The 22,262-nt window shown below is 44.3% G+C and overlaps 1 protein-coding gene across 1 annotated transcript in view; it reads left to right on the forward strand.

The window, feature by feature from the left end:
- SORCS3 (sortilin-related VPS10 domain containing receptor 3) overlaps nucleotides 1–22,262 on the forward strand; it is a 624,980-nt gene that overhangs the window by 256,786 nt on the left and 345,932 nt on the right. Inside the window, exon 3 of the mRNA XM_012661662.1 lies at nucleotides 12,581–12,680. Coding sequence (XP_012517116.1) covers nucleotides 12,581–12,680 — 100 coding nt within the window. The remainder of the gene's footprint in view (nucleotides 1–12,580; nucleotides 12,681–22,262) is intronic.

The raw sequence follows: 22,262 nt of genomic DNA on the forward strand, positions 1-22,262 counted from the left end.
GTTGCAAATATGCAGATAAACTGGTACCTCTATACATTGTTAGCAGAAGTCCAGATTGACGAGAGTATTTCTGTAGGGCAGTTTATAACAACAGCCTTGATAATAATTTTTACCCTTTGAACTAGTAATTGTCCTTGCATGAATCTATTCCAACGAAAAAAATATACATACAAATATTTATGTCCAATAATACACATTAAAGTTATTTAATATAAGAATTTGGCTAGAAATTGATCAACTGGCCAGAGAAGATAGTTAAAGTAAATTATGATACATTCATATACTGGAAGGTTGTAAGGCTTTTAAAAAAAACCCTATATTTTTGAAAAATATTTAACAACATGAAGAAATGCTTACACTATTATGTTAAGTGAAAAACCAGGGCCAAAATTATTTACAAAGAATTACCCCAAATTTTTAAAACATTTGCATTTTGAAGAAAAACACATCAAGATGTTAACTGAGTTTTTCTCTGTATGGTGTGGTTATAGTCGATGTCTATGTTGTACCTTATTCTTTTCTATGTTTTAAGATATTTATGCCATACATTTTCGGTACTTTTTACCTTTCAAAAAGACCATAGGTTGTGACATTCCTTTTATCTAAGGCTATGGAAACCAATTTACCGCGACAGCCCGTGTCTCCTGGGTTCAGGTGGGTGCTGCCTCAGATCTTGGAGGGGGCATTTCTCTATGGGCCGCAGTGATGGTTTAAAGGAATACTCTATAACTTGAGAATAAATTTAACTTCTGGCTAATTGCTTTTTCTTGCTTAGCCTTTCAAAGCAAAGCTTTAAAAAATGGGGATTGTTTTTCATGCCCTTCAGCTCTGGTCTGTTGTCAAGAGCATTTGGAGCGTAGAATGCAGGGTCCAACAGGCAATTATTTAAATGTTGTGTAACTGGCACAGTGTAGGGAGCATAGTAATCACTCAGTAATTCTTTTAAAGAAAGAGATAAATGAATTTAGGTTTCTGGGCTCATAAGGAGATGGGGTGAATATGGCATTAGAACCTCAAAAAGGGCACCCGCAATTTACTCCTTGGTAACTAGGAAGTTCCTCTTCTCTTCTCTTGGGTTGGGAGATGTGATGTGTTGGGAGGCTGTAGTCTTCTTTCTACCTGGATGACCAGTAGGATTAGATAGAACTGGCCTGGCACGAAGGAGCATCTGCTTTGTTGTTGGTCTCTCACAGCAGAACACTTCGCAGTCAGAAGGGAATCTGTCTGAATGTGACTATTTCAGTCCCTGGAAGGTATTTTCTCTGAGTATCTGCCCTGCGTGGCGTTATTCAGCATGTTTTTGGAGTTAAAAAAGACATCCATGGTAGTCCCTTGACCTCAGAGAACTTACTCCGTCTGGAGAAAGAAGCTTCATGCACAGAAGGTTAAATAGCGGCATAAAACAACAGCAGAAAAGAAAAGGCGTATGTCCCCAGAGAGCAGATACAGTCCCCTCTGAGAGTAACCAGAGGCAGGTGGGAGATGAGAGGCTTCATGGAGGAGCACAGCAGCCAGAGGAGGTGCTTACTCTCTTCTCTGCAGGGCGAAGTGCTCCTGGGAGGGGGAGACTTGCGTTAATTGATAAGGTGATGAATGAAGGTATTGAGTGCCTTCCGTGTGCAAGGCGTCATGCTTACCACCGAGAAGCAAAAGATTTAAAAATGAATGGGACACAGAATTTAGGTTCTCGAGGGTAGGGAGAGAGTCCCTAGGCCTGTCCATCCACTCACATTTTCCCATTGTTTGGCTGCACATTTTGTCCTGGCGGTTTCTGGATGTGCACAATCAGACAAAACTGCACACACATCACAGGGCCCATCCAGCGGTGTGTGATTTAAGGGGAAATGGTAAACATCTAGTTTCCAGAGATGCCTTGCTGAAACTGTCCACGTCCTTCCAGTGCGGGCCTCATTATTTTTTTCCCCAGGAAAACTTGATGAAAAAAGTTGAATCTGTTTTCCCTAGACTTTAATTTGTAAGTGTTGGCCACCTGCTGGAGGCTGTCTTTGATTATGTGTAGCAACCCTCCATCTTCCCGTGCCTTTTGGTAGTTTACTGTTGATAGGGTGGGAATGAGATGGTGTTGGCCTGTCCGCTGGGGGTTATGTAACTCCAATGCAGATGCTGCTTGCACAGAAATGTACAAGACAGTTTCTCCTCCAGTGATAACATGATTGGTCTATCACGCCGTGTCCCAATAACCAACAGTGAAGTGAACTCCCTGATATTAAGACTATTTAAGCTCCACAAAAACCCGAGAAGGCAACATTGTATTCCCATTGAGCAGATATGAAACACTAGACTTACGTAATTAGCCTGAGGTTCCACAGGCTGGATTTGAAACTAAATCTGCTTGACTCTGAAATGAATCCTCTTATGATTATCTTGGTCTTTTTGAATGCAAATGCTTATCTATAATAGAGTTTCCTTACAGATGAGTTAATTTACAGATCTGCATCATGACTGCTCAGAAACAATCCTTTTATTGCTGTGACTTTTAACTAAATGAGTGATACATGGATACGTTTTTGTTTTAAAACATTTCAACATTACAAATAAACTCAAGTCCCCATAGCCACCCCAGCCCACCCCAGTTCCCTACCTAAGGGGTAACTTCTACTGCCAGTTATTTGTGTTTTCCCCTAGATTTTTATCTGCATTTGTGTACACACTTGTAAACTTAATGGAAACATATTGTTTTATTGTGTCTGGATATATAGCAGATGTGTAATATATTATTATTCAATAGGCTTTTTCATTTAATATTATGTCCTAGAGACTTTTCCTGGTCAATAACCTCGTATTTACCTTATTCTTCAATGCAGCTGAATAGTTGTGTGTGTGTGTGTGATGTAATATACTATATTTTATTTAACCCTTTCCCTGATGATTGTCATTACGTTCATATGAACAAAACGGCAGTGAATTATAGGATGTCAGGCCTTCTTTTGCCCTTTCTTTTCTCCGAAGGATTCTTTCCTTCCCTCGCCTGTATGATACAAACAGTCCTTTTGGCTGATAGGTTGGGATCTTTGGCATTTTGAATCCTAAATATAACAACCCGCCAGCCCTATTGTCTGAATTGAGGTTCTTCAGTGAGAACGAATGTGCTCACAGAGAGAAAGACAGACCAAGGATACAAACATTCGTCCAAACCCACACACCTCAGCCTTCTGTCCTAGATGAGACACGTGCTGGGATGGCGCTGCTGTCGGGTCTGCAGTTTATCCGATCTAAACCGTGGATTCTGCACGATTCGCGTCTCCGGAGTCGGCTAACCTCCAGTTTTCTGCATTTAGAACCCTGTGATGGCTCTCATTCAAATAGCTGGGGCAGGAGGAAACAGAGATGAATTAATTATCCCGTATCATGGTGCCTCTCTTTGTGAGACTGGATAATGCGGCTGAAGAGTCAGATAACGAGAAGAGGTCGCAGAGAGCTTTGTGAGCTCCTGCCTTGGCATCAGCCCGCCTGTGGATTTTCTAAAGCCGAGGGTGGGGCCAGTACCCACTTGGAGAATGAAGCTATTTAAATCACTTGCTTTTGGCTCCAGATCTGAAATTAGTTATCTGGCTGGTTATTTGTGGTCAGGCTGGGTTTCTGCCATTGCAAAGATACAGATTAATTTGGCTCTGGGCACTGGCCCTAGGGGGAGGAGTGGGACAGGCCAGAAGGGTGCACCGGTGGTTTTCCATCACCGTGACTTGGTCTGCAGCAGTGCCGTGGAAGCTCCTGACCCTGACCTTGGAAGGGGCTGTGGTTCACCACACATGGGAGCTCCTAATAGCCTGCGGGCTTTGATTGTTGACTGTCCTCAGCGTGTCTTGGTGGAGTGCACTCCGAGAACGGCTGCTGTGTGCTCCCCAAGGCCTTGCCCTTTGAAGCATGGTTCTATCTTTCTATTTTCCAGACAACTGGCCCCTGCTGTACTTTTGTGGTGACAATTAGAAACAGTGGCCAAAGATCCTTTCGTGATTTATGGGGTATCCACGGGCCTCACCCCCTATTAAGTGTAAGGAGTATAAATCGAGGAAAAAAAACCAAGGTGCTTTCCCTTGAGAACAGTACAATCAGGGGTATTTGTAAAAATGACAGCCAGAAGCATTTATTGGAACAAGGGCTTTTAGCAGATCCCGGGCTGGGTACCTCACTACTCTTTATGGAATCCACACAACGACCACCCTCCTTTCTCAGGTGAGGTTCAGAGATGTGAAGAGCTCGCAGAGTCCAGCTGTCTCTGCACTACTATAGTCTTCTCGTTGTTTCTCCTTAGAGCCATGCTGTGCACTTTCCGAAATTTAAAAAAAAAATCCATTTGCTAATTTCTTTAGCAGTTGCTGAAAGGAGCGAAAGGACACATGTATATTCGGAGAGTAAACGGGGAACTCCTAGGTGTGGTTGATGTAAATGCAGAGGAGGGTGTGGGCTGGAGTTAGCTGAAAGTCTTCACAGCACAGTTAACACTGGAGCTGGGAGTCAGAAAGGACATGATCAGGACGGCTGCCAGCCATGAGTAGGGGAATGGGAGCTTAGGCAGGCAGACTGCAGAGGCCTTGAATGCCAGGCAGAGGCAGGTGTTTGGCCTGGTGTGGCAGCCAGGCAGGGGAGGAGGAGTTGGAACATTGGAGAGCCTGGCAGGAGTCTTGGGGAGTGCCTTAGAGACAAAAACAGGGTGGGGAACAGGGCTGGGGGCAGGGAATGAAGTAGGGGTGGTTTATGCTGCCAGCTAAAGCTATGGCCACCAAATCACACCCCGCCTGCATTTGTAAAAAACAGTTTCGTTATTGCAGAGCCACACCCATTCATTTGCATATCGTCTCTGCATATTGTCTCTGTTTGGAGCTACAAAAGGGCTGAATTGAGTGGTTGGGGCGGAGGTCTCCAAAACCTAAAATACTTACTCTCTGGCCTTTTACAGAAAAAAAATGTTTGCCAACCTGAGCCAGAACTATCGGGGATTTGCAACATCCCCAATAAAGATAGGGCAGAATGTGTTGCAATAGATGAAAGAAACACAGACACAGGAATAATTTTAAGAGTGTGGAGAAATCAGGGGACCAACAGCACTCCGGTGCCAAGGTGGCGATGACTGAAATCCAGCACTTGCTTTTTATTCTCTTTGCCATGCTGCAAAATACAATGATCTCATGTGAAAAAATCACAGGATACAATGAATGAAAGTCTCAGGGTTCCCCCTCAAATCACAAGATGTCCTAGCTAATTACCTTCTTTCCAGAAGTGAAAACCAAATAATTCTTCAGTAGGTACAACCTGTCCCAAGGTAAACTAACTAATTTTATCCCAGGCTCAAGCTATGTACATGGATATCAATCTCTAACTTCAGTAGCTGTGACCCATTTGATCAAGGAACAAAGAAAACTACATGCTTTCCACTGGGAGACTGGTTTTACATTAACTAAGGCATTGTCGAGAGAAAGGGAGAGAAGGGGCTTGTCCAAGTGTTCTAACAATGGAAGCCTTAAGACCCTTCTCCTGGGCTGACATATTGCAATCTACCTCTACAGCCATGAGAAATTTTCATGTCAGGCCGCTCTGCGGCTTCTCAGGCATGAGACACCTTAGGTTCTGAGGTTGGAGCATGCTTCGCTGTACTCCCAGATCGCTGATATATGTCCCCCAACTAGCAGATTAACATCTGCCCTTATTTCAGGCTTCTGCTCAGGCAATTCCTTCACCTCCTCTCCTCTCACAGCCTCAGACATAGCATCCCTAAGTCCCAGCAGTCTTAATCGCATCACAGAACTACTTATAAGTGGCCAGAAAGAGGAAGCAAAGCACAGGGCCTGGCACGTGGTACATGTCCTGGTTGATCGATATATGTGAAGAAATGAGCAAAAAAAAAAGCAAAACAAAAAATTGTTAGCAGAAAAAGGAACTATCACAACTGTGGGTGTTTTCTAATTTTAGATTATAGCACACAGAAGGGAGTCCCCTGAGGAGAAGACTTCCAGTCGCGAGAGACTCCAGGGGGAAAGATTGGTTTTGCAGAGCTCAGGGGCAAGAGGGGGAGAGGGAAGGAGGAGGGCTGAGGAGCAGGGTGGCAAACCAGGAGAAGTTGCTGACTGGATAGGGACAGCAGCGTGCGCACCCTGATCCAGAACCTCTGGTGGCCCCGAGAGAGCTGGCAGACAGCCTTCCAGAGCCCTCTCACCTCTCGCTCGAACGTGGTATCAGGAACAGGGATGTTGAACTATAGCTCAGCTCTACTGGGAGGCTGAATTGCCTGCACTGGCTCAAAGTTTATCTTTTCTGTTTTTCACTGTTAAAATAGCAGCCTGTATGCTTGTTGCCACCAGCCTCCCTCCCCGCTGGTTCACTAGAGGAGTGGGGGCTTGCTGGGTAGATAAGAAGCCTAGTGTATCTCATTGTGGTTTTGATTTGCGTTTCCCTGATGATTAGAGATGTTGAGCATTTTTTCATATGTTTGTTGGCCATTATTCTGTCTTCTTTGCCTACTTTTTGATAGGGTTGTTTAATTTTTATTTATCCCCAGTTAGAATGGCCTTTATCAAAAAGTCCCAAAACAATAAATGTTGATGTGGATGCAGAGAGATAGGAACACTCATATATTGCTGGTGGGACTGCAAACTAGTATAACCTCTGTGGAAAGCAATGTGGAGATACCTCAAGGAGATACAAGCAGATCTACCATTTGATCCAGCAATACCATTACTGGGCATCTACCCAAAAGAACAAAAGACATTCTATAAAAAAGACATCTGCACTCAAATGTTTATAGCAGCACAATTCACAGTTGCAAAGATGTGGAAACAACCCAAGTGCCCATCCATAAATGAGTGGATTAATAAAATGTGGTATATGTATACCATGGAGTACTATTCAGGTACAAGAAACAATGGTGATATAGCACCTCTTGTATTATTTTGGATAGAGCTGAAACCCATTCTACTAAGTGAAGTATACCAAGAATGGAAAAACAAGCACCACATGTACTCACCATCAAATTGGTATTAACTGATCAACACATAAGGGCACATATAGGAATAACATTTGTCGGATGTAGGGCAGATGGGGGGGGATGGATATATACATACATAATGAATACGATGCGCACCATCTGGGGGATGGACACGTTTGAAGCTCTGACTCAGGGTGGGGAGGCAAGGGCAATATATGTAACCTAACATTTGTACCCCTATAATATGCTGAAATACAAAAACAAAAAAGAGAGATAACAGAAGCCTAGTGTAATTCGTAACTCAACTCCTGAAATTGTCGGTGGGAGAATGGCCCTGGGGGACCAGGCAGGGTGTGTGTGGCAGGGCAGCCTGGGGTGGCCATCCCAAAATGTGCCCGTCCACACTGAATCCTGAATGCCTATCAGGATGAGACAAGAACTCAGAGAATAGTGGCAGGGCTCAGACAAGGAGTTGGCGTCCTGGCGTAGACCTGGGAAGTTGAAGAGAGAGGACACCCCGTCTGCCAGTCAACACCAGGTACCTGGAGCGTGGTATGCTTGGTCAGTGGCTGGCAGACTCAGCCAGACAGTGAGCAGATGAGCAGGTCCTTGGGAAGGTGGTGGAGTCAAGGAGCAGCATCTCTCTGGAGGTACATCCTCCTTGGAGAAAGTGTCATTCATAACCAGGAAAGTAGGAGTGAGGCATAGAGTTTGACCCAGTAATTCCGCATGGAGATGCCTCCCTAGAAAACCTTTTCTTCACAAAAGCACAAGAAGCCATGTCTACGAATGTTCATTGTAACATTGTTTATAAAGCAAATTTTAAAAGACAGAGAAAAGGAACAAAAATACTTATCAGTGGTTGAAGGGACAAATAGTGGTTTATTCATAAGTTGAAACAGCACACAACAGTTAAAATGAATTAATTACAGCTGGGTGTGTCAACATGGCTGCATCTCACATCCATGGGTAGAATAAGCAAGCTCCAGAACATATATTCTATATGATAACATTTATGCATATGTTAAAACACTCAAAAAGGTTATATATTGTTTATGAACACAAATACTTGTTAAATCTAGTAGTGGCCATATGATTGGATGCTCATTGTGCTTTTCTGTGTCCTGGAAAGAATTTATAAAGAAAGAATGGGGGGGCACATGCACACAAATGTGCACACACGTGCAGACACGACAGTGGGTTGGAGCTGCAGTAACCTGAGCCACGGAACATGAGCCCGTGGCGGCTGTTCTCATCTCTCGTGTGCCTTCCAGGTGAGCTGGGTGCACCGAGCCAAGCGGGATGTGACTGGGATGGTGCCAGGCCCAGGGCGGGCTTAGTGCATGTGCGTCATGGTTCCAGCGTCCTGAACGTTTCCGTTTTATGAAGCTAGTGTCAAGATTTGAGAGGCTAGCTTTAAGACTGGTGCGATGAGCCTGTTTTCTCTGAGCGACCCCCACTGGCAATGTTGAGTCGCAGAGTGGAGGATGGTTTGCTTTCTTGTAAGAGTGGGTTCTGTGGGCAAAGCTGTCTCAGAATGCTGTGGTCACCGCAGTGTGCAGCGTCCGTGCTGGAAAGGACAGCGTCGGGGGCACCCGTGGTTCCACAGTCTCACGGCCCCTCGAGGTGTCTTCATTGAGCGAGACTTGTTTCCGTCACAGTGAATGAGCAGAAACTGCCAGAGGCACGGAGGAGGCTGAGCCGTAGAGAGTGTCCTTTGTCGGGAAGTCCCTGCTCTCACTGGCTGCTTTGGGAAGGTAGCAAAGTCTGTGTGAATCTGTCATGTGGCTTGCGAAAGAGAGACGACGTGTGGTGATAAGCACATTGCCTTCCATGAGGGTCATTTGGATTCTGGAAAGAAGCTTGTTGTGATATTAGTCACACAGGGAGCCCTGGAAATTGAGCTCTTATAAGATTTTTGCTATAGACACTATGAGAAAAAGTTGCTGGTTGTGAAACAGCTTAGCACTGTGTTGGTGGGATAATGCAATTTAAGGTCCAGAAGGGGCCTTATGGTTATCTGAGTGAAACCTCATATGTTAACGAGGGAATGGGGCTTAGTAGTGACCCTCTCCTTGACCAAATTCCAGCAGGGCTCCTCTGGGCTCTTTTTTAACTAGGCTCCGTCCTTGGGCATGTTCTCAAGAGCCCAATTTTAGCAAGATTCCTGCTAAATCAGTTTAGCCAGAATCTGTCAGCCTTTACATCTGATCAAAGTCCTCATCCTCCACTGTCTTCCAGGTGGTACCATCACCCTGGCCTGCACCCAGCAGGAATACTGTTAGGTCAATGAGCAAAGACTTACCTGACCCTCTTTGTGATTTTCCATCTACTGACCCCCACCCTGCTTTTGGGCAAAAACTCCCATTTTTCCTTGTGTTTGGAGTTGAGCCCTATCTCTCAAAACCCCTGTTGCAAAACCCCTTGTAGTTGTCCCTATATCTATTGCAGAGTCCTGAATACAGACTACCTGATCATCTTAAAAATTGTCAGAATAATTTTTTCTTTAACAGCCTTAGAGAAGTGGCTTGTCCAGGGTAACACTTTGAGTACATTTCAAAATCGGTTCTAAAGTCTAGATTTGTAGACTCCAGGTTCAATGTTCTTTCCTCATACCATGCTGCCTTTATGCCTTCAAGAGTATAGAATTAAGAAGTAATTATCTGTACAAAATGTTTTACTTGGTTTAATAAAAATGCAAATGACAGCCTCTGGAGATCACGGTCTGTCTCCTCTCCTGCTCTGCGTAGGATAGTTGCTCAGGGTGATTGGTCATTTAACCTTAATTCTAGTACTAGTGAGTTACAGATCCTTCCCTGTCACTAGGGGCTACGGGACTGAGCAGTCTGCACCAGTTCTGCCAGCATCCAAAGCGTCAAGTGTGTTTTCTAGGCATGGCTACGTGCTGAGTTACACCACATTGGTAGTTGGTTAAAAACTTGTGAGTAGGTTTGGACAAGTTCATTAATTAATTCATTCATTCTCATGAATAAAAACAAAGTGAAACAATACAAAAACCAATACATTCAGCACTTGGCACTTGCTTTGCAGCAGGCGTAGTGCAAGGCGTTGGAGCTCTCATAAGAAATGGTTCTTGCTTTCAGGGAGTTATAGTCAAGGAAGAGGTCTCAGAATAAAGGCAGTGGAACCAAAACAACAGGATAAAGAGTAAATTAGAAATAGGTACAAGGTGGTATAAGAACACAAAAGAAATTGTGATTAATATTCCCCAGGGAAAGTTGGAAGAAGGGTGATATTGGAGTTAGATGCTGAAGGTTGGAGAGAAATTTACCAAGTAGAAGAGAGAGGGGACAGGTCGCTCAGGCAAAGGGAATGCTGTGTGCACAAGTGGAGGGCAGCTAAAGTGCAAGATGTGTTTAGGAAAGTTTAGTGAGGCTGGTGAGAAAGGAGCAGTGGAGCAAGGGGCTGGAAATGGGTCCACAAAGGAAGATTGAAGCCAGATTTTATAATACCGAGCTGGGAAGCTGCAGCTTGACTGTGGGGAGGCAATGTGTAACTAGTACCAAGGAGTCAGGCGATAGATCTAGGTGGTTGAAAGGTAACCTGATAACAGCATCGAGGATGGGTGTGTGTGGGAAAGCATTGGCAGAAGAGCATCCATTTGGGGGGCCGTTGCAAACACGATGGTGTATGAGCCACAGTGTTGGCATGAGGATGGGAAGATACCAGGGATCTGAGTTATTTCGGAGACAGAATCATTAAGACTTGGAGACTGAGCTCGGTTCCAGAGATAAAGGCAAAGAGAAAGACTGGGAGAGTCCCAGAGCTTCTATGCCTGGGGTAGATAAGAGACAGGATAAGAAGTCAGATTTTTGGGGGACCGATCATTAAAGTCATCATAACTAATGACCAGGAGGAGCCGGTAGCCCGGGGAGGGATTTGAAATACTGATGTTTGTTTATTCAGTAAACCTGCTGAGTGTGCATAATGTGTAAGGCCTTGTTCTGTACATTTTGGGGAGAAATGAATGAGTGCTTTTTTATTTATTTTTTTTAACACTTTAGTGTACCTGCAGCCTGTTGGGAGGTTTCCAATGTGTTATATTTTTGCATCCTCACAAATGCCTTATGAGATTAAATTATCCCCATTTCTCAGGTAAGAGACCTGAAGCTCCAGCAGGATATGTAACCGGGACATGGTCCTGTAACCAGACAGCTGCAGGAGTAGGAACAAAACGAAGATTTTGCTGTGCCCTAAATTCATGTTCTTTCCTCTTACCACAGTGTTCTGCGAAGTTCCTTGTCCTTGAGGAGCTGAGATTGCGATTAGGAAAACAGAACATAAAGAAATTAGTCATGACACTGTCAAGGAGTTAGAAAAGGGGCATGTACAGTGTGCTTGGGTGTTCAAGGGTGGGGAAAGTTGTTCTGGAGAAGAGGAGAGACGAGTGGTGGTGATGATGATGGTGAGGGCTAGTGAGGCTTTGCCAGGGGAGGCGAGGGAGGGTATTCATGCCAGGCCTGGGGACCAGGAATCTGCCAGCTTGGATGGGGGTGGGGATGACTCTTAAAGGTCATCACATAGTTTTGCTACTCGGCTTCTGATGCCAAGCTGTGGGCCAGGGCAATACCAGATTAGTGTTAGAAGGTGGATAAAGGCTCGAAGAAAAGGCAGGGGCTCGTGAGTACTATGGCACCAGGAAGCCAAAGTCAAGGCGAGGCCCAGAGCCAGAGTGGGGACAGAGATTGACGCAGAATGCAGGCATCGTTAAGGTCAAGGACCACAGAGAAAGTAATTGACCTCTGAGCCCTTCTAAAGCCTGAGTAGGAGAAGCTTTGTGAGTCTAGCCCAGGAGGGTGATGTCAGAAAGGGGAGGTGAGAACCCAGTGGTACTGTCTGGAAAAGGGAGGGAGGTATATGTGGGGCAGGGGTGGGGGTAGGTGGAAAGTGTGGCAGGGCGGCTGCTACTTCAAGTCCCCTGTGTGGCACCCTCTCTGCTTCCTCCACACGGAAGGGCACGATGGAAAGGGAGGTGCCAATGGCGTGGCCTGCCTTTGTTCTCTGAGCCTTTACTTCTGGTTTTGGCATAAGGTTAAACTGCTAGAAATTAGGCCCAAAGGAAGGGCAGGGGGCCAGCGGGGTCATTGGCATGATGAACCACTAGAAGCATTTCCGTGTCACTGGCTTTTCCCTCTGGACACACGCACATCATTGCCCCGTGTATAGCATCGAACCTCCTGCCTGGTGTGGCCTCATCTAGCCATTGGACCCCACAAGTTCTTTGGGCATTTCCTGCCCTTTCGAGGGTCCCCTTGCTTCAGGTTTAGTGGAGCAGGCGTGAAGTTGGTGGCACCCCAGTGGCCCCGCCACAGCCCCGCACAGAGCCACAGGTGGGCTCTCCAGCACCTGCTTTCATTGCGCTGCTTCACAAAGGGCAGAAAAGTAGGTCTCTGAGAAAGGCCGGGAGCAGAGGGGAGCACGGATAGTGAGCACATGCATTAGTCTAATTGCTCTTCTAAAGTTAATGGGGCTTTTTATCTCTAGAGAACACTTTTAAGCACTCATGTGATTTGGGAACAAAGGTGCAAGTCGGTCAGGGAGAGGCCGGCTCCCCCTTAAACACAATCTCCCGTTTGGTAAAACAATCTCTCCCTTTCTTTTCTTCTCTCTTATCTGCAGGTCAACAGATTATGGCACCACCTATGAAAAGCTGAATGACAAAGTGGGCTTGAAGACTGTCCTCAGTTACCTGTATGTCAATCCCACCAACAAAAGGAAGGTAAGAGACAGGTCAGGAGGTCTCAAGCACTCTTGCTGAGTGGCAAGGCTGCTTAGGGCCAGGGGTTAAGAAAAAAATCCCATCAGCCATGGAATCATTTCTGCAGGCCTGGTTTACATGTCAGGAACTTCCCTGACCCTGGTTGTAATTTTAATAACTGCCCTGATGGTAGTAATACTAGCAACAGCAGCATCAGCACCAGCAGGTAAAACTAACTGTGTAAGAGGTTCCTCTATTTTATCTCATTTAGCCTCACTATGGGGTAGAAATTATTATGGTACCCATTTTACAGGTGAAGAAACTGAAGCTCAGAGAGATTAAGTGACTTTCTAGCCTGAATCAGACAGTGGTAATAACATCTAGAATCTGAGCGTGGGTTTGCTTGACTTCAGAGTTGAGTCTTTCCACAGCCTCCCTCTCGCTGGTCTGTTTTCCAAGAGCACCTTATTCCCTGGGAGTCCATTTCTGCCAAGGGAAGGAAAGGCAGCTCCTGAATTCCGATTCTTCAGCTTGATCTTGAGCTGCTGCTGAGGCAGAGGAGGGCAGACCTGGCTCCCCTGCCCCCATCCCACTTCTCTGTTTTCCTCTTGACTTAGCGGCCAGGAGGAAATCATGTAAGGTCAGACACTGGTCATGGAAACCTACTGGGAGGAGGAGGCCTGGATTCCATGGAACAATGCACGGTTTTAGAAAATAAATATTATACAATGTATTGTCTTTGGGGAGATGTGATCTTTCCCCAGCTAGGAAAGCACTGCTGTTTAGAAACTCAGGCAGGCCTGCTTCAAACAAACACACCACATAATTGGTCATTTTAATGTTTCTAAAATGCTGAAACAATGCCACCACCAAGCTCTCCTCTTGCAATCTGATTTGCATTCCCCAGTGGTTTTGCAAACACTTCCTTCATTGAGGTAAGCTCAGGAGTGACCTCCAAACTAATGTGTAGATGTCCCCAATCTCTGATTCCAACGTAGTAGAGTCCAAGCTATGGCTGAGAATGATGCCTGTTCATGCTGCTCAAAGTGGAGCAGCTTTGGCTGAAACCCTTAGCAGAACATACAGCCCCATCACTTCTCCTCGCTTCTATCTGCAGTACCCCTAAGTCCCCCCAGCAAGGGAGGAAGCAGAATCATTGGCTCCGGGTTTGGAGTGGGTGATTGACAGCCAGAAGATCCAGCCAACTCCAGGGGTTCCTGGACCCCTAGACTGTGCCCATTGGCCAAGGGCCAAAGCCCTGTGATCAGGATGGCTGTTTAGGTGCCTGTTACTGGTCTTAGCCAGGTAGTTTCTCTTCTCTTTGTCCCAAAGTGTAGCCATTTTTGCATTTTTCAGTATTGTTATTTGAATTATTGAATGTTAGAGCTGGATCGGACCACAAATTTTATCTTTACAAGTGATTATTAACAGTTTTTTAAAAATATTTTAAACTGGCACATAAAATTGTATGCGTTTATCATGTACAACATGTTTTGAAGTACATATACTTTGTGGAATGCCTAAATGTAGCTAATTTACAAATGCATTACCTCACATAGTTACCATTTTTGTGGTGAGAATGTTTGCCCACTGTCTTAACGTTTTTCAAGAATACATTCTATCATCATTAACTATAGTCACCATGCTATACAATAGATCTCTTGAACTTATTCCTCCTATATAACTGTAATTATGTATTTTTGACCGCTATCTCACCAACCTCCACTCCCCACAACCACCCAGCCCCTGCTAACCACGATTCTACTCTCTAATTCTATGAGATCAACTGTTTTAGTCCACGTATGAGTAAGTTCATGTGGTATTTGTCTTTCTGTGCCTGGCTTATTTCCTGTAACATAATGTCTTCCATGTTCATCCATGTTGTCCCAAATAACAGGATTTACTTCTTATTTATGGCGAAATATTATTCCATTGTGTATATATACCACGTTTTCTTTATCTTTTTATCCATTGATGGACTCTTAGGTTGATTCCATATCCTGGCTGTTGTGAATAATGCTACAGTAAACATGAGAATGCAGATATATCTCTTTGATAAACTGATTTCAGTTCATTTGGATATATACCCAGTAGTGGAATTGCTGGATCATATGGTAATTCTATTTTTAATTTTTTGAGGAGCCTCCATACTGTTTTCCATAATGGCTGTACTAATTTACATTCCCACCGACTGTGTGCTTTACAGTTTTTGAACTGCAACTCTTTTGCACATGTAATTAAAGTTCTACACCTCCTCTCTAGAAACATGTCTATGCTACAGAAATTTTCATACACTTTCAAGGGTTTGTGAACACCCCGGATCCCACCCATGTATCCAAGATGTCCATGGAATCTCAGTTAGGAATCATTTATCTGTACCAACAGTCTCATTTTACAGAAGAGAAAACTGAAGCCAAAAAAGCCCACATAGCCAGGTAGAAAAAGGAGCCAGGATTAGAACTCAGGACTCTTGATTCTTAGTCTGTATTTCTTTCCATCAATTCATCCTGTGCACCTTTTCCTCATATACAATCATAGCCTAGGTGTTCAAAATTGCTTCCTGGTTTTGAATTAAAGCTTGGTGCTATGCCTGTGATGGGCACAAGATAAAAGTTGACTGAATCAAGTTGGTGACAATCTATACTAATTCTTCCTCTGCCTGTCTCCCTTCTTGAGAAGGAAGCTGAGACCACAGAGGACAGCTGCCCCACCCAGGTGACTCACCTGGTTAGTGGCAGCATTGACAGTTGGTCTATAACTCCCAGGTCAGTGCTTCTCCCATCCCACACGATTGCCTTGGGGTCAGCGGAATCACAGTGGGTGTGTGTGCTTTGGGAGAACTGGTTGTTGGGCACATGAAAGATGCCCTACATCACTGATCTCTGACCTATATCTGGAGCACAGCAGAATTAATCACATTTTCATGTAGATGATATATTAATATCCCCTGTCTTTGTAAGGATTTTCCCTAAGTGATGGATTCCTAAATGGATTTTCATATGAAGGGTTGTACCTGTTTGCATCTGTTTTGGTATTCATCTATCATGTGTGTTTTTGGTTGGAAACTCTTATAATAAGTCCTCTATTGGTCTTTTGCTGTTTTTCTCTATTCCTGACTGTTTGAACTCTTTGTAGCACAACTTGGAAGTTCTTAGCAGTGAGGTAGACAAAGAGCGGGTTAAGGCAGATGCTGTGGGTTGGAAGGAACGTGGAGCTGGGATTTTGGAGATCACTGGTACCGAGGTGCCACCTCCGTTTATCCCTCCCAGTGGCGATGGCCAGGCCATGGGCTCTCCAGAGCAATATCTCACAGGGATTACTGCCCAGTGGACAGAAGTTAGGCTTGTTTTATTTGTCTTCTCTGAGAAACATCACCAAAGTACAGTTAACTCTCACCTAAGAGGTGCTGCCACCCAGAAAATTAAAAGCACAATTTTCTTCACTCAAATTAGGGAAGGACAAATATCAGGCTAATGGCATAGATTTATTTTTTTGAAAATAGCAATAGAAATTAATGTTCTCAAGGAGCCTGCGTGATCCCAAAGTGCTTTTGGAATTATCTCAGGAAAGATGAAATTGGATTCTGTTTCATTTTATTAAGTGGTATGGATTGTATCCTGAGACTCCAGATGTTGGCAGTGCACACATATTCTACACGATGACTTTCTCTGAACCAGAATATTCAGTTTCGTTGGAGTCCCCCTTCTCCAGCCACTTAGGCAAAATGACAGTTTGATATAAATGAAAATACTCATTTCTTTATTAGTCTAGAGTTCTGGGTCATTATGACCTTGTAATACAACTTGTTTTTAGTTTTCTTCTTAAATATGTCTTGAAGTTTAAACCTGTGGTCGTCTGGATTCTCATCTCAGCTTGCATCATGCAAGATTCTTTTAATCCTCTCAGTACCTCAATTATTTGTAGCTCCCGTGTTCATTGCCCAGCTAATGATAGTAGTCTCCAGCAGATTTTTGCGATCGTCTTGGTAGAAGCACTTGCTTTCTGCCTAATGAGTTATTTATTTAACAGATGGCTGCTGCTTTCCTTGGAGGCTATGAATACATCAAATGAGATCTGTTGCCTCTGGCAAAACAGTAAAATGAGCTTGTATTTATTAATATATAGTTTCTCCCAAAGCTAATTGTTGATTTTTTGAATACTTTTTTGACAACATAAAATCTGCAAATATAGATAGTTAATAAGCCATGAAGTTGAAAGCACAGGTGTTAACCTGTGTATAGTTTCCTCTTCCTAGTAATAATATTAGTTAGCATTAACTGAGCACCTACTGTGCACTAAGCTCCTTTTTAGTAGCTTTATCTGTGTCATTTCTAATCCTCACAGTCACTTTAGAAAGCAGGTGAGATGAGAAAATAGACTCTAACTCTAACCCCAAGGCTGTATTACTGTAAATGATGGATCTTTAATAGCCTTCCCAATTGATTTGTTTTGGAGACAAATAAGTCAGGATACATTCAGGAATTCTGGGCTTCCTTAAGGAAGCTGGGATTTGGACTAGTAATATTTTCTTTTTCGTAGGATGTGAGTAGGGTATCATTATTTTATCTACAGGGTGTTATAATTCCAGGTCTAAATGACAGTATTGATATGAGATGCTCAAAGCTGCTCCAGTTGAGTTTGTCCTAGACCATCGTCCTGTGGTGTGGTGGTATTAGTATTGTTTTAATGACCAAGACCTGCCCTGACTGTATTTCATGTGAATTCTGCATCAGTGGCTATTTGGCTATTTGCCTTTCTCAGACCATCGGCCAATTAGCTCATCACCTGGGTTGGAACCCACCTTCCTTAAGGGAGCCCAGCATTGCTGAATTTAACCGAGCCAGGAACTTGGAAGGAACTTGGAAGATGAAGAAGAATGTGTTAGTTCTGGCAGCAGGAGTGTGTAGGGTTTGCCTCCTAGTGGAGGGGCTCTGCAGCGGTGGGGCCTAATGAACTCCAGCTCACAGCTTCCCTTTACAGGAGACAAACATCTCTGGGTCCCCAGAACTCATTACTGTCAGTTGATTCTTGTCCTTAGGCCCATGCAGAATGGCAAGGGCCAAGGTCAAGTCTGAATTTACCAGAGCTGTGCTTTGCACAAACAGGCTGAATGTTTTGCGCCTCAACAGAGCGGGGCTTGACTCCCATGAGCCTATTTGAGAATGAATCTTCGAGTGGACAGGAAAATGCAGGCATGTAGTGGTCTAATTGCTCTGGCTCAAAAGTGACTGCCATGGGCAGCTTTGGAGACACTGTGTTGGAAATGGCAGAGAGTATACACAGGTCTGACTGCCGGGGAATGTGACCAAATTACTGCAGAAATGAGGAACGTGCGTGTGTGAGTGGGGGTGGTGGTGGTGGTGGGGACTGTAAGGTCCGACATCAGTATGGGATCATGACTTCTTTTTATTGAGCTCCTAATAAGGTCTAGGCGCTGGGATAAGTTCATTACTACACCTTATTCTAAGTTTTATTATTAATCCCCTCAGCCTGGTAGTTTTATCCCCATTTGACAAGTGAGGAAACTGAGGCTGAAGCAGGTGGGCTGCTTAATTTTAGTAAAATAGCTAATAAAAGGGGATCCACGATCCCGGTTCACCTCTTGGTCACCACAGGGTTAGCTGCCACTGCCACAGGTAGAGAGACCAGGTGAGTTGCAGTCACTACTCTATTAGTAGTAACTCTGTTGCCTGGGGTTTTCTGCTCATTAGTGTTAGAGGATTAGTAGTTTCTTGGAGGAAGAGGGGAGTATTAGATCTTCCATTCCTAATTGATTTACCAGTGAGAAGGATAATTACTTCTAGGCTACCCTGCAGAAATACAGTGGGAATTACCAGTCAGATTTCTCCGATGAGCAAACAACCTCTGTCAAGCTGTGAAAGAGGCCTTGTGTGTGGTCGGATGCTGGTTATGGCTGTGTCATTCTTTTGATACAGCAGTGTAACCCCGAGTCATCTCTAACACCCCGGAAAACCTTTAAACAAAACACAGCACAGAATTTTAAATTATTGGACTGCTGCTTGTCCTGACCCATGTCTCCCAAAATTGTCAGAGGGTCAGGGAAAGTGAGCAGTAGAGTGGTACGCTTTCAATTCACAAATGTGAAAGTCTCTTACAGTGCAGTAAAGCAAAATAAGGTGCAAAGATAATTTTACACTGCTGAGCAATCTGTTAAATGTCTAGCTCTGAGCAAAGTATTTTTTTGGAGGGGGAAGTTTCCTGCTTTCAGAAATGTGCAGTCTACCCGGGCAGACAAGATGTACAAAAGGAAACAACTGCATACTCAGACCAGAGTTTTAAATTCAAATGCACGCAGGGGCCAGAACGTAATGCCAATGAGGATGTGGGCCAGGTGGGGACTTTGGCAGCCCCTCCGTAAAGGGGTTTCCACCACTAAGTTCCAGATGACTGTTGCCATGTGAAAATGAGGGCCCAGTGTAGCCAGGTGTTGTTAACATCCTTGTTATTATTATTTTTCTTTCTTAAGAGATTTTTCTATATAGATTTTTTATATGAAGCTTCTGTGCTTTTAAATGTTTTAGATAAGCTGGGATGTGGAATTTAGGGTTCAGGGGCCGGCAGGCTGTACCAAATCTTCTTTGATTTCTTATGTCCAATTGGTATCATGTACCATATTCTGAGTAGTAAGTAATTCTACAGGGGAAAAGTGGGTGTTTGCCATGTAGTCTTTGGGGCCACAGGGTAACACTTAGTAGATTCTCTTGCTGTGTTGCTACACTGATGCTTTTATTGACTCAAAGGAGTCACACGGTAGGTCTTGCAGCACAAAGGGACGTTTTGTGTCATTTAAGGGTAAGACCATTAGAGTAGGAGAAGGAGGCAGATGTCTGCTTTCAGGTCTTGATTCTGCCCTTGAGTAACTGAGTGTCCTTGTATAAGCCAGGCCCCCTCTTGGAGCTTCCTTTTTCCTATTTGTATAAAGACAAGTTTGAGTTCTATACTTTTTGAAGTTTCTCTAGCTCAGGAAGTCTGGACAGTCACCATTTAGGCAGTGCTTCTCAGAGGGTTTTGTGGTGCTATGTGCTGATCCATAGGCTCTGTGGCTCAGTGGATAGCCTATTGGGATTCCTTAGAAAGTGTAATTCTTATAGCTCTTGGTTTCATGGCCACAGGTTTGCTGGCTAAGCCCTCCTACACAGGCCAGCTTTTTGGAAGTTACAGTCTCGTGGTTAGAAGGTGGGTCCCTGTAACACACTGGCTCTGCTGGTAGAACTCAGAGCAGCAGCATCTAATGACATAGTTGAGGGGTTCCTTTAGCAAGAACCAATGCGACTTCACGGGAGGATCACTGCCTATCTAGGCATGCACAGCTCTGCTCTTGTAGGCAAGGGAACTAAAGATGCTGCCTGGGTCTATTCTGGAAACCCAGCATAGAAGATACCACTTATCACAAGAAAAGGTAGGATCCCAGCTCTTCTGTACCGCACACCCTCTTTCTATGGCCACTGACTTAGTGTAGCTTCGACCTGACATCTCACCTTTGTGGGCCTCTCCTCACTCCCTTCAGATAATGTACATAATAAGCTCTCTGTTATACAGCAAGGAAGAGAAGCTGCTCTTAGTGTCAGTATCTGTTTATGTCCGCAGAGGTAACAAGTGTGTATGGTAATAATAACAATGGTAATAATAAGCAGCAGCAGCTAGTATTTTTGAGAATTTACTTTGTGCCAAAAATTATTCTAAATGCTTTACACGAATTAATTCATTTAATACTTCACCAACAATCCTATAATGTCAGTACTGCCATTATGCAATTTACAGATGATGAAAGTTTGGCATCAGGATGCTAGCAATTTGCTCAAATTTGTTGCTGATGGTCACTTACCTTGGTCTAATGTGTTCATTTAACTCACTTCCAATCATATTTAATTCTCAGATGCACTGCATATTGGAGCTTAAAGGGTTGTCAGAGACTGTCCATTCAGGCCCTCATTTAAGAGAAGAGGCTTCTCAGGGACTTGTCTGAGATCATGAAGTCATTTGCAGCAGACCTCGGGCTGGAACTGTCCACTAACTCCTAGTCTAGTGTTCTCTTCCAAGCCCACAAGGCTTATGACAACTGGAGAATTCATATCCAATGGAGAACCCCAACTGGGTACAGGAATGAACACAAGTATGGAATAGTAGAAAAATGGTATTCCCCACCTGTCCTGATGAATATTGGCAGTGGCTCTAGGGTTCAAAGAGACATCCACAGCTTCTCAGTTCCCAGTCTCAAAGCCCAAAGGGTGTTTCAGCTGGAATACCATTTCCAGTGAACCTGCGTGGAAAACCAAGGACCTGGCATCTAAACTGCCTCTTGCATGTTGGAAGCACAGGATGGTTGACCAGTGTGACCAGGTGGCTTGGTAAAGAAACAAGAGGCTGGGTTCTGGGGTTGGGGTGGGGAGAGAGCTATCTGCAAAGAGAATCAGGATTTCTGGTTTAGGTCTTTCTCCTAACTAGCCCTAGGGCATTGGGGAAGTCATTTAGATTTTCTGATCCTCAGCTTTTCAATTTGTAAAATAGGGATGAAAGATCATTTACCTATCCCCTTCTTTTAGAACATAAGTAAGATAAAATGAGAGATGTGATTTTGCTTAAAAGAAATAAGCTACAGAAGAAGGGGGATGATTGTTACTACTGGGCTGGAGCTGCCGTCGCCATCACAGCCTGGAACCTGGGCTCCAGCCACCCAGCTGTACCTCTAGTGCTCGCCTAGCAGCTGCTGGTCCCCTGCTGAGCTGCCTGCTCCCAGGCTTCTTTGGAGAGGATGCTCTCAGAATCCTGTGTCTGTTCAGAGTCTCGTGTCCTGCTTCATCTAGGAGGCTTCCTGCTACCTTGTCTTTCCCATCTTCTTCTCTGTCTCTTAAAACCAAACCTGGTGGCAGCCTGAGCAAGATGGATTGTTCTGCTGGTGGAGAAAGACATGGCCCGCCTCACGTCAATTTATAACCGCCTCGTTTTTCTTGCCCCGTAAATTAACATAGTTACCAAGAGGCTAGAGCAGTGTTTCCGGAGCTGTGTTCAGGAGGATAATGTGTGAAAGGAAGGAATGAAAAAAGGAAAAGAACAGAACGTGGGCCCAACCTGCCTCATTTGATAATTCTAAGTTCAAACCTTTTTTTCTTCTTGGTGTGCCTAGAAAGAGAACCAGAAAACGCCTCTCCCCATCCCCAGAAGGGGAAAGCATTGGTCCTCAGCAGGGGCTAAGAAGTCATAAGAAGGGAGGGAGGGTCACTCAGGGGAAAGACACTGGTTTAGATTCCATCTGCCTCTGCAAGGCTGACCCAGCGCTGGAGTGGCCGTGAAGTATGCTTCAGTCCAGACAAATCACTTAAAGGAAAAGGAATCTAGAGTAATTCTTGGAAATTCACTCTTTTGTCACAAAGTCCCTTTCTCAGCAAATATACGTATGTGGTTCCCTGTATAAATTAGTGCAGTGTGCTCTAGCCAGGAATTTATTTAAAGGCTCATTAAAATGATTACTAGATTTTTCTTTTGCATTTTATTTGAAAATGGGAAGAATATAAACCTATAGCCTGGCTTTTCTCCAAAGTGCCCTTTAGGGTTTGTGTGGAGTATATCACTTTTTTTTTTTTT

This window comes from Propithecus coquereli, unplaced genomic scaffold (genome assembly GCF_000956105.1).
Source record: "Propithecus coquereli isolate 6110/MARCELLA unplaced genomic scaffold, Pcoq_1.0 Scaffold73, whole genome shotgun sequence".
Taxonomy (NCBI): domain Eukaryota; kingdom Metazoa; phylum Chordata; class Mammalia; order Primates; family Indriidae; genus Propithecus; species Propithecus coquereli.